This window comes from Sceloporus occidentalis, unplaced genomic scaffold (assembly GCF_023333645.1).
Source record: "Sceloporus occidentalis isolate IW3139 unplaced genomic scaffold, rSceOcc1.0.p SCAF_24, whole genome shotgun sequence".
In the NCBI taxonomy this organism is placed as follows: Eukaryota; Metazoa; Chordata; class Lepidosauria; order Squamata; family Phrynosomatidae; genus Sceloporus; species Sceloporus occidentalis.
In genome coordinates this window covers 10,781,248-10,800,122 of record NW_028317004.1, presented here as the reverse complement: position 1 = coordinate 10,800,122, position 18,875 = coordinate 10,781,248, and the positions used below count along the sequence as shown (strand labels likewise).

General features: G+C 42.4%; 1 protein-coding gene across 1 annotated transcript in view; it reads left to right on the top strand.

Annotated features, from left to right (window-relative positions):
* The first annotated feature begins 394 nt into the window (after positions 1 to 394).
* Positions 395 to 18,875, top strand: part of LOC149300608 (thyroid hormone-induced protein B-like) — a 47,567-nt gene continuing 29,086 nt past the window's right edge. Inside the window, exons 1-2 of the mRNA XM_089485107.1 lie at positions 395 to 539; positions 1,289 to 1,402. Coding sequence (XP_089341233.1) covers positions 395 to 539; positions 1,289 to 1,402 — 259 coding nt within the window. The remainder of the gene's footprint in view (positions 540 to 1,288; positions 1,403 to 18,875) is intronic.

Genomic DNA, 18,875 nt, shown 5'->3' with positions numbered 1-18,875 from the left:
TGGGTTTAAACCTAGCAGCCGCTCCTTCTAGGACGTTTGTTTGGGTATATTGGAAGCAGACCTGAGAACTTCCCAAGGATACTGGCCTAGAAGTCTCCCATTTCCTCTCTGTAATGAAGCCAGGAGGACAGCAGAGGGGCATAGTTAGTTGCAAGTTTGTGGCACAGTAGCTGTAATTGGCCATGAGTGGCCTGAACTAACAACCCCTAACCTGAATATCAAAAGAACTGCCCTGGTGGCTTGGCATCTACTACTACTCTATACTCACAGCCACTGGAGGAGATCCAAAGAGTTGCCAGCTGTGGTTATAAATGATCAAAATCTTCTTTGATACTGGTGAAAATGTTTTATTCAGAGCACACTGTGGTATTGAAAAGCTAAATATTTCCCTGGAATGCTAGTAAAGTTGAACTTGACTGATAGATCCACAACTTTTATGCCAGACGTTTTTCACAATGTTTTCACTGTCAAAATAGAAGACAGGGCATATTATATTCACTGCTACTCTTCGGAAGCAGAAACACAAACTATACCCTCTGGTAAGTTTACCTAAAGCAAAGTGTGCTTTAACTGTAGCTTCACTGCCTGCTGTGTCTGTATTCAGGATTTACAGTATATCAAAACTGACAGCATAAAAGCTAGTTTAGTATATATGTTAACCAGGCGTGGCCCCAAGTGAAAAACTTTTGGGGCCCCCCATTCTTAATTATACATAAACAGAGAATAATATTTATAGTCAATTCATAAACAGAATTAAGAATAGTGAAATACATTTAAGAGAAACCTGTGCCTCACCTCTCCCACATCCGCTGGGGGTCTGAAGACCCTATTTAATGTATTTATATGGTAGCACCACCCCTAATGTTAACAATTTTTATAAATGATCAACTTGTAACTTTCATTTTACTAGCTTCTTGTGCGTGGAAAATAATACATTCCGGGGGGGCACCTGGATGACCATTCTGATTGGCTGCTCATTTTCACATTTCAAATCCTAACTTTGTGATTTTAATTTGTAACTTACTTTTATAAATTATGACTTCCCCTTTCTGTGGCTTTCTGTGTCATCTGGCCATCTGGATATGTTACGTGGTGCCATGCTACAACAAGCTGTTTATGGCATGGCACGGTACTGTGCCACATTGGGCCTTTTGTGAAGATTTCCAGAGTTAGGGATCTAAGGTTTTCTCAGTGGCGGAGACATTGGCAGTACTTTCACTCACTTCATTACTGCAAAGTCCATGCCAGTTATCAACTGTAAGTAACTGAGCTTTCTTTTTGTTGGCAGTTGTGTTGTTTACTAATGGAGCTGAAGTCTCTTCTGGATCCTGTACTTTTGAAAACAGTACATGCTCCTACAAGTCAGCTTTTGCGTTTCTTCCATGGACCGTTAATTCTGAAGGTAATAAATTTAAACTGATTTTACTTCTGCACCTGTTCATGTAAGTTCAAAATATAAAAAAAAAAGAAAGCCTGCATTGACGTTTTCTCAACCAATGAATATACATGTTTGTTTTTTTGTATAAAATGGAATCTCGCGCTGACATTTTGTTACGAATGCTTTATACACAATAGTTAAATTCCTTCATTGTGAAGAGTTAAAGAAAAAGGGATCCAGGTGAACAATAAAATATAACATACTAAAAAAAATATTACAGAGTAAAGTAGTAACAAATTAACCTCACCAAGCTAATCAAAAAGGTTTAATGACCAAATCCTGAATAAATTATACCCAAATACAACCAATCAAACATTTTGCCTCTAAAAGAGGCAAAAAGGCAATACAATTGGAAAATACTGCTATGCACACTACAAGAAACTTTGTTAATCTGAGGCCACACATTAGTCTGGAGCTGGGGAATTTGTCATGAGGGCAATGTATCTGGTGGACACAAAACTGACAATGCAAACTGTTCAGTGTAGGGTGATTAATGTTGGATCAGCATGAAATTCTTCTAACCCTCTATTTACAGAAAAAGACAGAGTAGAACAGTGCTACCTGCTAACTTCATGAAATACAGTTAGTTTTAAACCTCAGCTCACAGAATGTCACGGAAAAGTGGCATGCATTCTATGCTTTAGGTGCATAAGATGGCTACTTTTAGGGAACAACAACTTAACTGGTAAATGTAGGTGTTTAATGAAAGTCTTTTCAACAGTTCACTGAAATCATAGCTGTACCACAGATTACTACAGGAAGTTCAATGTATAAAAGAATTGTTGAGTAACTAAAGCAATAATCAGTGCATGGAGCAATCAGCCTAATGTGGCCACTTGCTATCATGCCATCAGTGGTAAAGAAAATAAATTTCAATGGAGGAGGCCTGTGTGGGTTAAATTCCTTCTAACATGGCTTTTTATTATATTTAACCTTCCCATTCCACTGAGGAAAGTATTGGCGTATGAGGCACTCACTGGCCCAATTTCCTCCTTGATATCATAGTTGCTTTGAGAGTTGTAGCACACAAATTGTCAGCTCTTGGCAATTATGTATGGTGAACTTATAAAAGTGAATTATGACGATGCTAAAACCATCAGAAGGTTTGAAGTGATTCTGAATATTTTATTGTAGTTTGACAATTTGTTATCCAGGTGTCCAGATACATTATATTGTGAATAATTGGAAACAACTGTTTTAGTTGCTGTGTGCTTATGTTGCATAAAAATCTTTTTTTTCTTTTTAAAAGTTAATTGCACTTAAAAAACGTTAATGGTGTTTACAAAATGGCCAAGATTGATGTGATAGAAGCTGGCCTTACATAGAGGCTGATTCCAACTGCTAACTTATTTTACCCTAACAAGGCATGAGGAGACAACGCTTGGTTGTTGAATGTGACAAGGGTGAGCGAAGAGACATAGCTAAGGGAGCACCGAGATACCGCTATTTCTTACTATAAAGAAAATATCTCCAAAAGTATTACATTGAAAACAATAAGCACAAGCTTCACGGAGTGGGGTCGATTGCTCTATTGGGTGATCAGGCTTCCTTGGGCATCGCCTTAATGATCTCTCTGGAAAGGCCATAGCTCTCTCTCTTGTAACATTAGGCACAGCCTTCATAACATGCAGTATCTGTGTCGTGCATCCTTAAGATGTCCTATCCCAGCCGTCAGTAGGAAGGATGGAGGTGAGTTTAGGGGGGCGAGACCACTGGTTACATGTAATTTTATTTAAAGCATTTACGGTACTTAGGCTAAATGCTATGTAGAGCAAATATTGCATCTGCTCGTGTCTTTTTCAGATCAAAAATAAGCATTAGACAAACTTTGCTTTTAAAATAATACATTCAAGCATGTAAAACAACATTATAAAGCTGTCGACCTATGATACACCAAACCTGTATAATATTTATATTGCAAAAGCTAAATAAAAAGATTTCAACACAAAAATACGGTTTGTTATTACAAAGTAAGTAAACATCCATATTTTGTTCATCTCCATAGCTGTGGAAGATGTGCTCTTTGGCATAGATTTTTGGGGACAAAATGCCAAAAATGCCAATGAAACAGGATTGGAAATAGAATAGTACAAAAAAGCGAGATTTGTCAGAAATATTTATAGGATGACTTTACAGTTGAATATCTGATCCTTAATCTTTTATTGATACTTTTGCAGAAAGTGGTGTGGAATCATTTCATGTCTTAAGGTTAAGGTATCTTGATTGAGGAGAAGGAATATTCTACTTAATCAATTGAAACTGTGAATACATTATTTCAGTTTATAATGTAGGCCAGTTGCAATAGTATTGTTGGGATCATTAGATTACATGCAGATGTATGTACATTATAAAAACTTGCAATTTACTGATATTTACGGCTTATATCATCTGAATATATCTGGTTTATTTAAAAAAAAAAGACCCCACAATTCCCATAGCAATTAAATAATCTGCATAAAAAAGGGTGATGTATTTTGAGACAAATCTCGGTTAATAACAGTGTCCCAGTATCTTCCGGTTTTCTTTCTTCTACATGTGTCCACCAAATGTAACACAGATGTTTCCATATTTTCATGTGCACATAACATACCACATTAGAATTCCCTCCACATTTGGGGAAACATGCGGCGGTGTATTTAATATTTCTAATGACAACCAAGGATGACATATATTTATTTGCATAGACATCACAGGCATCAGTAGAGCACAGGCGAAGAGCCTTTCTTCTTGCTTGATTTGGCATTCATTAGCCATTTTATGTCTCTTCCCAACATTATTAGAACTATATCCTTTTCACTGCCCCCTCCCCAACCAGGCTTCAGGCTCATTCCTGCACCTATTCCATCTCTCTCTTGTCATCCCCATTACTGCTGCTGCCTCATGATCATTCTTACCAGTTGTCTAAGGACTTCTCTAAACCTCACCCCTAATGACTGTTTTCAGGGGTATATTCGCTACAGGAAGACTTTGCAAGTGAGCTGCAGTGAGTAGGAATAATTCAACTCTGAACCTATAAGCTTATAATGCATAGTTAAATCAATGAGATTTTGTGAGCCACCTCGCCAATTAAACTATGCATTATGCAGGGGCAGCTCACAGTTACTTGTGGGAGAAATCTGCCAAGGCTGAGCTTTTACACAGTCGACAAGGTGAGATTTACCTGCTGGTTTAATGAATAAGCCTAAACTCTTCTGTTGAATTCATTTAAATGAAATGTTTTGCATGATGTCCTTAACAAGATCTCCAAGCATTTTATTACTGTTTTAACAATGATGATGGAAACTTACATTATATTCCCATGGGCATTATTTGTAAATAGGTATTATTTCAGTCTTGTCATCGATTCTTACACAGTATCTCTCATATATGGTTGCTGCTTGCAAACACAGCTTGGCTACCCTACCTCAGAGTCCATTTATTCTTCTTGATTTATATAGTTAATCTCGATTCCAGTCACAATTTTATCTTCAAAGCCATTTCTGAACAATGCATTAGTATGAAATATTTTCCGTCATGGTTTTTCAGTTCCATTTTTATATTCAGACCTTTAGCAAAACTAATCTAAGTCACCTAATTCTGACCTTTCCATCTGGATACTCCCATAAACTCTTTATAACCTCTTCTTTTAAGCTTAAATTTAACAGACCATAGAAATTCATGCGTTTCAGAAAACTCCATATAGACTACTGATTTTATGTTTCAGAACAAATGTGACATAGATCATTCTGTCAAATGGCACAGGGAATTGTATCAGCATTAATATGCACTACACATACTTTGTAAGAATAACATATAAAGCTGTAATAGCCCAAGATAAAATGGAGGCTTTAGTCAAAGCTAATACCGTTTATTAAAAAATATGTAAAATTACATAAAGTTTTAGGACCTCTGATGTTTTTTCTACAGATGGAATGAGACTTCTTATTTCACCCAGAGAAGGGACCTGAATTGTTCCAAAATATTAGGCAGCTATATCTTTTCCAATGTTGGCACAATAAAAGGTATCGCCTTGGACTAAAGATGCCATACCATTTTTAACATTCTGTTGGCATCTAAGAATGCTCTAGAATCTAGAAAGTGCCTGTATTTAATGGGTATTAAGAGCTCAATTTCACAGTTTGATATAATAAAGATTGTTGCATTCTAACTGATGGGTAATGACGCATCAATTTTTCATTTTCTTCCCTTATCATGAAATATGCAAATTTGGTAAAGATATTGCATTCGTTATCTAACTGAAGAATAATAGATTGCAGACTTTCGATACTATCTAGGTCTCTTCTTCAGGCATAGTATACATTTGAAGCAGAAAGTATTATTCAAATGTATAAAATGCCTACAGAAGCAGGGGAGGGCTGGCACATTTTGGCCTAGGAGGCTTATAAGATCAACATACGCACTGCCACGCATGTTTACACACACTCTCACACTAACACACTTACACAAACATGCACACACGTGCTACACACCCATATACTTATACTAACATACTGTCGGGGTGCTAGCTGGAAAGGTAGGGAGCGTAGAGCAGGGTAGCACCAGATGGAAAGAATAAGCCAAATACAAAGTCCGAGTGATAAATCCGGGTCAGGGCAGGCAGCGAAGGAGCACTAACGAGAAACAAGCCGAAGTCGAATACCAGGAGGTCAAACACAAAAAGGCAGGATAGCTAGAAGCTCAATAACTAAGCCCAGACTGAAGGGTGAGCTGGGTTTTATATTCAACAGGCCAGGTTCCTCCCACTGACTCACAGGTGTTACACCTACACCCGAGAGCATAAGTATTCCCCACCATGGGGGTTAATTCAGGGGTTAACTCAGTCTGCCCTGCACTACCGTGCGGCGGCCAGCAGAGGGCGCCTGAGATTGGGATTGTGCGGGAGCGCGCCTTGCTGTAATTGCCGTGCGCGGCCGCAACAGCGTGGGGGCGCGCCTCGCAGCAACTGCCGCTGGCAGCCGTGATGGCCGGATGATCTGCCGCGTGGTTGCCGGCACGGGAGGCACCGGAGGACGAGGACGTAGTCCGCCCCGCAACGGAGCACGGCGTCCAGCCAAAGACCCCGGTAAGGGGCATGATGAGGGGCTGGGGGCCTGACAGATCCCCCCCCTGAGACGCGACCTCCGGGCGCGACATGGTGCTGGACGGCCAGGATGGGCCCGATGGAAAGCTCGTAGTTTGGCAGGAGCGTGGATGTTGGACAAAGGTTCCCAGGATCGTTCTTCTGGACCATAGCCTGTCCAATGGATTAAGTATTCGAGGCGACCATAACGAATCCGGGAGTCAAGGATTTGGGCTACTTCGTATCCCTCAGCATCAGCAACTGGGACAGGAGAAGGAGTAGCGTGAGTTGATGCTTCCGAGCTTGGGTACCATTTCTTGAGGAGGGACACGTGAAAGGTAGGGTGTACACGCCAAGACGGAGGAAGGTCAAGGCGAACTGCCACTGGGCCGATTAAGGAGGTGATGGAAAATGGTCCAACGTATTTGGGGTTCAGTTTCTTCGCAGGACCGGGTAATTTGAGGTTGGATGTTGAGAGCCAAACTTTGTCCCCGACTTGATAACAAGGAGCGGGTCTACGTCTGCAGTCAGCATATCGCTTGTACCGTATTTGCTCGATTATAAGACGAGGTTTTTTTCAGAGCAAATGCTCTGAAAAATACCCCTCGTCTTCTAATCGGGGTCGTCTTCTAATCAGACCTCAAATAGAGTCTGATTAGGAGACTAAGATCCAGATCCCCCGCACCGCTGCAGGGGACCTGGATCCTCCTGTCTCACCCCCCCCCCCATCATACACACACTTACCGGTGCTTCCTGCTGTATTGCCGGGGCAGCGGGTTGACGTCTACGCGATCCGCGTAGACAACGTCCGTTGCAGCCGGAAGGAGGTGTGGCTAGCAGCGGGGGTTGTCTGCGTCCGTCGCGCAAACCTTCCCCGACTGTCAGAGATCAGAGTTCCCCGCACCGGTGCGGGGAACTCTGATCTCTGACAGCCGGGGAAAGTATACGCGACGGACGCAGACAAACCCCCGCTGCCAACTCCACCTCCTTCCGGCTGCAGCAGAAGGCGACGTCAACCCGCTGCCCCGGCTGGAAGCACCGGTAAGAGAGGGCTGAGAGGGGAGGGGAGGGGAGAGTGTGTGTGTGTGTGTGTGTTAGTTAAATGGGGGTATAGGGTGTGTGTGTGTGTGTGTGTGTGTGTGTTAAATGGGGGCATAGGGCATTTCTGGAGTGGCGTTAAGGGGGCATTTAATAGAGCACTCTGCCTCCTGAAATGCCTTATACACCTATATGCCACTCTGCCCCATAATATGCATTTTAACCCCCTAAATGCCAGAGTGGCATATAGGGGTATAAGGCATTTCTGGAGGCAGAGTGCTCTATACAATGCCTTTTAACTCCCTTAATGCCACTCTGCCTCCTGAAATGCCTCATACCTCCCTATATGCCACTCTGCCCCATAATATGCATTTTAACCCCCTAAATGCCAGAATGGGATATAGGGGTATAAGGCATTTCTGGAGGCAGAGTGGCATATAGGGGTATAAGGCATTTCTGGAGGCAGAGTGGCACATAGGGGGTCAAAAGGCATACCATGGGGCACAGTGGCATATAGAGGGTTAAAAGGCATATCATGGGCCACAGTGCCATATTGGAGTGGCAAGCCTGGGGGCAGATGTGCGTAACTGGGGGACAGGTTGGAAAATACAAGAAATAAAAACAAAAAAAATATTTTTCTCAATCATAGCTTTTATTAAAAAAAATTGTTTACATGAATTAACATTTACTGGTAAAACTTTTTTCCTTTAGGGTCGTCTTATATTCAGGCTTTTTCTTTTTTTCCTAAATTAATATTCAGATTTTGGGGGGTCGTCTTATAATCAGGGTCGTCTTATAATCGAGCAAATACGGTATTCCTTTTGGGCTCGGGAGAGATGTGATTTGAGGGTGTCCTCAGGTAGCATTGGGGACCAGTCGTCTTGAACGGAGTTGATATAACAACGAAGATAGGTCTCCAGTATTTGGTTTGTCCTCTCAGTTTGACCATTGGTATGCGGATGGTATGCGGTGGATAAACGACGGTCGATACGTAGTCCAGTACAGAAGGCGTTCCAGAAGCGAGATGTGAACTGGACCCCCCTATCGGAGAGAATAGAACGTGGAATCCCATGAAGACGAAAAATAGCGTTAATGAAGAGCTCAGCGGTAGTGGAGGCCGTGGGTGTTCCGGATGTGGGGACAAAGTGGGCCATCTTGGTGAGCCGGTCAACTACTACCATGATGGTGTCACAATGGTGAGACAAGGGTAAGTCGACGATGAAGTCTACAGTCACATCGGACCAAGGTTGTTCAGGAATGGGTAAAGGTTGTAACAGTCCAGCGGGTTTTGTGGTATTCCCTTTAGAACGGGCACAGGTATTGCATGATTGTACGTATCGCTGTACGTCTCGCCCCATGTTTGGCCACCAATAGGTGCGTTGGGCCAATTTTAAGGTGCTTTTGACGCCTCCATGCCCAGCTAAGGGATGGTCATGTACAAAATGAAGGACAACGGTTCTAGCTTTGGTGGGCACAAAAAGGAGTTTGTCCTTATATAAGAGTCCATGTTCGCAACGCAGAGGAGGGAGACCAGTGGTTTGTTCAGGATCCCGACTGTTTTCACGGATTTGGCTGAGGATGGAGCCTTGCGTGGCTAAAAAATGACCAGGTTGAAGAATGGTGTGGGTAGGTGAGGGACCCTCTTCGACGGGATCATGGAGTCGGGAGAGAGCATCGGCCTTTTTATTTTGAGCCCCCGGGCGATAGGTGATGTGGAGTTGAAAACGAGTGAAGTATAGGGCCCACCGTGCTTGTCTGGGACACAAGCGGCGTGCCGACCGTAGATACTCCAGGTTGCGGTGATCGGTAAACACCGTGATAGGATGATCGGCCCCTTCCAGAAGATGTCGCCATTCCTGTAAAGCAAGTAAAATGGCTAGCAACTCCCGATCTCCGACACCGTAGTTCCGTTCAGCAGGACTGAGACGTCTGGAGAAGAAAGAAACAGGGTGGAGGAGGCTCTTCTCTCCGTGACGCTGTGAAAGCACGGCACCTACCGCTGTTTCCGAGGCATCAACCTCCAGGAAGTAGGCTTTGCGGGGATCTGGAAGGACGAGGATGGGTGCTTCAGTGAACCTCCTTTTCAACTCATCGAAGGCCTGTTGGGCTTGTGGGGTCCACGCGAAGCGAGCATCCTTCTTGGTTAGGCATGTGACAGGTTGCATGATTCGGGAAAAGCCTTTGATGAAGCGCCGGTAGAAGTTGGCGAACCCTAGGAACCGTTGAACCGCCTTAACTGAAGTTGGTACAGGCCATTGTAGTATGGTTGAAATTTTCCTGGGGTCCATCTCTATCCTCCCCGGCGTAATGATGTAGCCCAGAAATTCTACTTTAGTAGTTTCGAATACACACTTCTCCCACTTTGCATATAGTCGATGTTGTTGGAGACGTGTTAGAACTTGAATCACGTGTTGTCTGTGTTCCGCCAAGGTGGGTGAGTAGATCAGTATATCGTCTAAGTAGATGACCACGAACCTGTCGAGCATGTCCCTGAACACATCATTCAAGAAATGTTGAAAAGTAGCGGGTGCATTGCATAACCCGAATGGCATTACCCGATACTCAAAGTGGCCATATCGAGTCCGGAACGCTGTCTTCCATTCATCCCCTTTGCGAATACGTACGAGATTGTACGCCCCCAGTAGATCAAGTTTGGAGAAGATACGAGCCTCACGTAGCCGATCCATCAATTCAGGGATTAGGGGAAGAGGATATTTATTCTTTATCGTTATCTTGTTGATTTCTCTATAGTCCACGCAGGGTCTTAGACCTCCATCCTTCTTCCCGATGAAGAATATCCCGGCGCCGGCTGGGGATGTTGAAGGCCTGATAAAGCCCTTCTTTAAACTGTCATCCAGATAGTCCTTGAGCACCACCAGTTCAGGTTCTGATAGCGGAAAAATGCGACCGAACGGTATGGCCGCTCCGGGTTGCAAGTCTATAGGGCAGTCATAGGGTCGATGTGGGGGTAAGTGCTCGGCTTCCTTTTTATCGAACACCTTACGGAAAACCATGTAGGGAGCGGGGAGTTGAAGACTTGAGTTTTCTCCCGGGGTGACTCCATTGGTGAGAGCCAAAACGGAGTTAGACAGACACTGATGGCGACAATAGCGAGATGTAAACGAGATAGTACCGGTCGCCCATCGTATGAGAGGATCATGGAGGCGGAGCCACGGTAAACCCAGGATCAGAGGAAACAAAGGTGATTTGACTAAGTTAAACTTTATTGTTTCACAGTGTTTGACACCAGATATCAACGAGATAGACACAGTCTCTTTGATGACAGGTCCCGATTGAATGTTGCTCCCGTCCACGAGTTGGATCGTCAGTGGATGGTGCTTGACTTGCGTGGGTATGCAGAGGGAGTCTGCCAAAGACAGGTCAATAAAGCATTCGCTGGCACCCGAGTCGATAATAGCGGTTAAAGCTATCTTCTTATCTCCCCACTGCAGGGAAACAGGGAGAGATAGGTGAGGAGCGTTATTTCCCAAAAACGTTGACGCCAAGTAAGTAGGAGGCTTACCTCGGGAGGCGAGTTCGGGGCAGTTGTGCACGATATGGCCCGCACCACCACAGTAGAGACACAAATTAGCTTGGCGTCTTCTATTCTTCTCAGCGGCGGAGAGAGGTCCTCGAGTCATCCCGATTTGCATGGGTTCCTCGGCTGGAAGTTGTGGTGGGTGGTCGGGAGTGCGAATAGGCACTGGGGAGCGCAGGCAAGGTGTGGAAGGAGTGGCACGTTCCAGTCGTCGTTCCCGAAGACGTCGGTCCATCTGGGTGACGAGGAAGATAACTTCTTCCAGGGTGCCGGGAACCCCTACCCGAGCTAGCTCATCCTTGAGTGTGTCAGACAGGCCTAGGCGGAATTGATGCAATAAAGCAGGTTCATTCCATGCCGTTTCAACTGCAACCCGCCGGAATTCTGCAGTATAGTCCTCAACAGGTCGACGTCCTTGCTTCAGGGCACGCAAAGTGGTTTCTGCTGAAGCCATTCTATGGGGATCGTCGTACAAAGCGTCCATAGCCCGACGAAAGGCTTGCCATGTGGCTAGAGCCGGGTGGTTTACATGTAGGAGGTGGTGTGCCCATGTCATAGGGCCGCCTGTCAACAAGGAGATAGCCGTACGGACTTGTACGAAATCAGTGGCGTACGTTCTTGGTTTGAGCGCGAAGAGGAGTTCACAGGCCGTGATAAAAGATTGATACCGTGTACGGTCCCCGTCAAATCGTTCGGGGAGCTTGACCTGTGGCTCTGGTGCAGCGGCCGCCCCCTCATCATGGAGACCCTGATAAGGAATCGGGGGAGGCAGTGGGACCCCCATAGGAGGGCCCGCTTGCAGTGCTTGGACTTGAGTCTGAAGCTGGTGTTGCTGATCCTGTACACCCTGAACAGTCTGTGTCAGCGTAACAAGTTGCTGGGTCAAAGCTTGAATGGCTTCGGCCACACCTGCAGGCTCCATGGCTTAGTTATTCTGTCGGGGTGCTAGCTGGAAAGGTAGGGAGCGTAGAGCAGGGTAGCACCAGATGGAAAGAATAAGCCAAATACAAAGTCCGAGTGATAAATCCGGGTCAGGGCAGGCAGCGAAGGAGCACTAACGAGAAACAAGCCGAAGTCGAATACCAGGAGGTCAAACACAAAAAGGCAGGATAAATGGGGAATCGCACAGAGCAGAACACAAGGCACTAGAAGCTCAATAACTAAGCCCAGACTGAAGGGTGAGCTGGGTTTTATATTCAACAGGCCAGGTTCCTCCCACTGACTCACAGGTGTTACACCTACACCCGAGAGCATAAGTATTCCCCACCATGGGGGTTAATTCAGGGGTTAACTCAGTCTGCCCTGCACTACCGCGCGGCGGCCAGCAGAGGGCGCCTGAGATTGGGATTGTGCGGGAGCGCGCCTTGCTGTAATTGCCGTGCGCGGCCGCAACAGCGTGGGGGCGCGCCTCGCAGCAACTGCCGCTGGCAGCCGTGATGGCCGGATGATCTGCCGCGTGGTTGCCGGCACGGGAGGCACCGGAGGACGAGGACGTAGTCCGCCCCGCAACGGAGCACGGCGTCCAGCCAAAGACCCCGGTAAGGGGCATGATGAGGGGCTGGGGGCCTGACACATACAATCTAACCCACACCCTTATGCTAGCGCACTTACACATTCACACTCTAACACACATACTTACACATACACACCTATGCTTACACATACACTCATGACAGCACACACTAATGCTAAGATACAATTACACATAAGCACTTATGCTAACACATACATGTCATGGATATAGGGCTGCAAAAGACAATTTCGTTGCAGTTTCCTTTATTATTTTATATATTTAAAGTGTTTTTTAATGTAAATTTATCAAGATAAGAGCATGATATTATGTCCCATACATTCCTTGTTGTTTCCCTGCGATTTCCTGGAACTGTTTGGCGACAGGCAATTCGTGCTGAATTTTTTGGACAGTCGATATGGCTGCCTGTTGCCTTATGTGAGGGCCCTTTTGGGGATATGTTGGACTCACAATGGGGCACAGGTTGGGAGCTCATTCTGGAACCCTGGTTTTCCCTCCTCACCTGAAGACCGGAGTTCTGTAGCCGCGGCCATAAAACTCTGGTCCATCTACATTTCGGACTGCGTCTGGGTAACATTCCATCACAGTTGCTCGGAGCAATGCCCTTAGATTAGGACGCTTTTTGAACAGAGTCCATCTGTACCCCGGGATTGCCGCCACTCCCCCGGAACACCCCAAAATCAGTGCTGGCTGTAGTGGCCAGACTGTGGCTTCGGGCTGTCTGGGCAGGGCATTGTTTGCTAATGGGATCATGCTCTTATTGCGTATATATTTGTTGGTATTGTTTTCAATAAAACCCAGTCCATGTTTTACCTCCACAATAGTCCTGTCTGGTGCTTGGGGTAATATGCAATGAGCTGTATTCTCTTAACCCTTTATATGCTGGATCTTGAGTTCCTGTCCTGGGCTTAATGAGCTGCTTCTGATGGTGCTTCCGTCACAATATGCAATCATGCTAACCAACACACTTTCACTTATACACTTATGCTAACACACACTTACAAATACATTTGTATATACTCACTCAGTACCTAACTTCCTTATCCTCTCACTCTCTTACCCTCTCTCCCTTACTGTCTCACTCTCATTTCCTTACTCTTTCTTCCTTAACCTCGCTCTCACATCTTCCCTCTCTCCCTCACCCCTTTACTTTACCAAAGCCTTCTTTGTAGCTGCTCACACACACAATAAGGTTTAGAAATAGTTTGGGATTGATCCAAAACTGTATTCTCTGTCCTTCCTCAATATTTGATAATGTGATTGCTCTTGTCATATTAAGGTGTACAGTGAGTTAAGCGTCCAGAAGGTATTGGACAACAAGATCAGATTATGATAGCACATGGTTTGTTTTAATTTTTATTCTAAAAATAGTCTATTCTAATCTAATTGTTTTGTATGTACTGAAATATTATGACAAAACCATAACTTATTAAGTTTCAGTAATGGAAAACTTGTAAGCTCCCTGTCTAATAGTAAATAATGGGATTCTATCATTGTATAACACGCTGAGCCAAATGTATTAAGACTATTTCCATGTGTATGCATAAAATATGGAACAACTAGTGATTAAGGGGACGGTTTATTGTCCAAAATGTCTTGGATATGCTGAAGGGGACATACAAAGACATTTTGGACAATGCTATGTGGGAACAGATTGGGGAAGACCCCTTTCTTTTCCAGCATTACTGTGCCCCAGTACGAAGAATGGTCTATAAAGGCATGGTTGAATAAGTTTGGCGTGAAAGAACTTGACTGGCCAACACACAGCCCTGACATAAACCCCATCAAATACCTTTGGGGTGAACTGGAATGAAGATTGCGATTCAGGACTTCTCGTCCAACATCAGTGCCTAACCTCACAAATGCTCTACTGGATAAATGTACAGTGCCCTCCACTAATATTGATACCCTTTGTAAATATAAGCAAAGAATGCTGTGAAAAACCCTTTGATCTGGTCTTAAAAAAAATACAGAACAATACTCTGCTCTCATGGATATCAAACAATTGCAAACGCAACACAGGTTTATACCAAAAAAGTGAAATATGTGTGTGGCACAATTATCAGCACCCTTATGAACTCATATAAGAAAAATATATTTATTCTTATTGATAGTTTACATTTTTAGTATGCTTCGGTGACTAGGGACAGGAAATTGTTCAACCATTACTTTCTGTTTCACAGGGGTATAACTATTAGGTAACATATAGGTCAGATTCAATTAGTAATTTTTCACAATGGGTAACACCAAGGATTATAGCTGTGATGTATGGCATAAGGTTGTTGAGCTTCATAAAATGGGAAGTGATTGTAAGAAAATAGCAAAAGCATTGAAACAGCCCATTCCACTATCAGGGCAATAATTATGAAGTTCCAGTCAACTGGAAATGTTATGAATCAACCTGGACATGTGTCTATATTGTCTCAACGCACTGTGAAGAGGATGGCTGGAGTGGCCAAAAAATCTCCCAAGGATCACAACTGGAGAATTGTAAAAATCAGTTGCGTCTTAGGGCGAGTCTCCACAACTATAATCCCACATCACCTACATCACCACACGTTGTTTGGAAAGGTTTCAATAAAAAAGCCTCTACTCTCATCCAAAAACAAACTCAATCCTCTGTCAGAAAGCTTAAAATGGGCTGTGATCCAAAACATATATCAACATCAACAGAAAAATGGTCTACTGACCATAAAGTCAAGGTCCAACAATGGCCATTCCAGTCCCCTGACTTGAACCCCATAGAAAACCTGTGGGGAGAGAAGAGTCCACCAGCATCGAGCTTGAACTTTGAAGGCTCTGGAGAGATTCTGTATGAAGGAATGGTCTCAGATCTCTTGTCATGTATTTTCAAACCTCATCAGGCATTATAGGAGAAGACTCAGAGCTGTTATCTTGGCAAAGGGAGTTAGCACACTGTATTGACTAAAAGGGTGTCAAAATTAGTGAAATACATTCGTTTCACATTTTTTTTTCCGATAAACCTGTGTTGTGTTTGCAATTGTTTGATATATAAGAGAGCATAGTATTTTTTGTATATTTGTTTGATCAAAGGGTTTAAACAATAAAGACAATTTTTCACAGCATTCTTTGCTCATATTTACCAAGGATTTAAATATTAGTGAAGGGCACTGTGTATACATAAATATCATTTCTATTGTCTTTGTAAACAAAGTTGATTTTAAAACAAATTTAACCGGTATATAGTTTCATTACTGTCACTAATTGTGCTTTGATAAAATATGGTTTTGTCCTTATTGTTTTCTCTCTGCTTCGGCTGGTTTGCTTTTCGATTAGTCACATTATGAGCTGTGAAAGTTAATGTACTGAAGGATGGCGCAATGATTCAGATGTGTCACTTAGCATTCTATTGACACCAAACTAATAAACAAGGGAATAAATACAATATTTGTGTTTGGTATTAAATGTAAAACATTTATTACACTGGATTAAATATTGCCTGTCTACTAACCAAAAGTTTACCCTGGACTGGATGACAATTTCAGAATACTTTGTGTTAATTCATTTATGGTCTTCATTCAAGAGGTGTGTAGTGAATGGAACGTTTACATTTTGTTGCACACGTGGGAATACATGAAAAATTCTGGCATTAAACCTAAAAAATCTAAATAAAAATAATTATGTGAAAATGAAATGGGTTGCCCAGACAACTACTGACCCCTTCACAATGTGTGGTGGGTGAGGTTTAATTAAAGAAATAACTCTTGTGTTCAGTGGCATATGGGCATAAATTAGCAACCTAAAGATAGGCCAGTGTGAGATAAAAGAGTTAAAGTACCCTATACGAGGCACATACTGTAAGAGCCTTTTGGTTCTGTGTATCACATGATATGGTATAAAATATAAAAAAAAATAAAACATACCTTTTTCTGCCAAATAAGTTTCAAAAAATCTCCAACCTCCTTAGTTAATTTATTATTGCAAAGTTATATGTGGTTGTAAATACTTCTGAATTGCACACCAAGCCCGTGTAAAAACAACATACTGGTATGTTAGGAAAGGCACACTTATATGCCACAGTTATACTATAATGATATACTACTGAAAAACGTCTAGCGAGAAAATGCAAATGTTCTGTAATATGACACATCCGCTTTACTGGGGTATGGCTTCTAAGATGGTTGTCATCTTTCTTCCTTTTTTTAATATATTTGTATAAACTTATGTAATCTTTTAATTGATTATTCTTTCTTATTATCATATATTCCTGCTCTATTGTTATGTTTTTGATTTCTGTTGTTGCAATTTACTTTGCGAAATAAAAAAAGCACTGTAAAGTGCATGTCATATTTATGTCATATTTATGATCAGGAAGCATTAGTGGAAATGTTGTTCCACTTGCAATACTGAAAGCCCACAGCCAAACTGATCACGAAGTGCATTAGAGCTAGTATTACTTTTTTTAGTGTCTTTTCTAATATACTGCTGAATTGCCAGGATAAATTCCATTAGCATTAGTTGTTCATTAAAACATTGGCCATGGAAGTTGTTATAGTTTTGTCCTCAAAAAACAGGCCTTATTAGTCATCGAGTTATGCAAACTAAAAGGTTCTTTAAAGGAAACAAAGGGAATGGCCTGTTTCAGTAAATCTAAAACACTTTTGTTTTGAACTAATACTTTTTTTCTTCCGCTGCTTAACCAGTATACAGGAAAACAATTACCTATGGCCCCTTCTTTAATAGAAAAAGGTTACTACTATAAAAAAAGCCCAGAAATTAGAAACTGTTTGGTATGCGAGAGGCTGATGTGCTTTCTCCTTATTGTTTTGGAAGGGATGGTGTACTACCGACTGTGTAGGGCTCATCAGAAAAGCATTAAAATAGAAAGAAGCCCGGAGGAAAAACTACAAGTGTGATTCATAGGTAATTTAAATACTGTATATGGTGAACATGTCACACTTCTTGCTCTATACTTTTTATTTATGGTCATCTCAATTTAGGGTTAAATGAATTATGAATACTGATGATTAACACCTTTACAATCATACAATCTCAATTAAAGGGTCAGGGAAGCTACTCTTGCCCCTGTTCCTACAAACAAAAATATGTCCATGTTAAAGCATGTGTATGATTAGCCAAGGCTTAAATTCGTCCAGACTAGAAAGCAAACCCTTTGTATGAAAGGTGAGAGGTCTAACTAATAAGTGGTACCTTTTAATGGACCAACATAGAAAAAGATGCTCCGTTCCATAAGCATTTGTGATCTAGCTGGTCTCATCAGCTGGTGAAGACAAGGTCTCAGAGGTTCCTAAAGCTGTGTAACTCAATATAGTGAAATCATAACCCTCTGTAGATGCCATATTTAACCATGAACAATACATTTTACACAGAGTTTATGATTTTGCCATAAATTCTGGAAAGTATGGATACGAGCCAGCACCCAGCTCTCCTCCTGTCCTTTTTAAATGTTTCATTCAGATTCTGGTTTGAAGGCCACAGTGGCAGTTCTTGAGGAGGTTGGTACTGTACAGGCATTAGCCATTAAAGGGAAAAAAAGAAACCATGAGATTTTCATTCAATAATAATACAATTTGGATCTTATCCCAAGACTATTCATCAGTTCCTAAAATATGAACCATTGAAGTCTGTGGTTTTTTTTTAATTATCAGATAATAATTCCAGATGGTGTATTTCCTAGTTTCTGCTGTTTAGACGTATTGTTTAAATATGTATAGTATATGCAGTGTAGATAGAGATTATAGTGAAGGATTTTTGTAGAAGTATGCTAAAGCAAAAGCTTATTATGGTGATCAGTGGATTGTCAAAGCAACAAAGTAATTTTTAATTCTTTGATACTCCGTGATGAAAATGCTAGGCAAACTAAAAACAATCGGAATGGTTACTTCCATTCAACAAGCAAAAGATTCCTTAAAAATATGAACACTCTGGACACAGGATTGGATTAAACTAATGTGTGTGATGCTGGGGTGACAAGGGACCTAATCCCACCACAATTGTCCATGGAGAACCTGTAGAATGTGTATGAGGCACTACTCACCTCAAATGTGTGTAGTATTATGAAACTAGGAACCATTTTTTGTGTTTATATTTTCTTTATCATAATCTTCTAGAATTTTAAAATGTAATCACGGAGGAATTTGTTATGTGTTGCATTAAAAACATTGTGTTTGCAGCCCTCAAGGACTAAGGAGTGCAACAAAGTTAATCATCCTAAAATGTGTGGGAAATGTTAATTTAGGCTGCATTGTGTGCGCAATGTATTTGCTAGAAATGTATCTAGCAAAATATA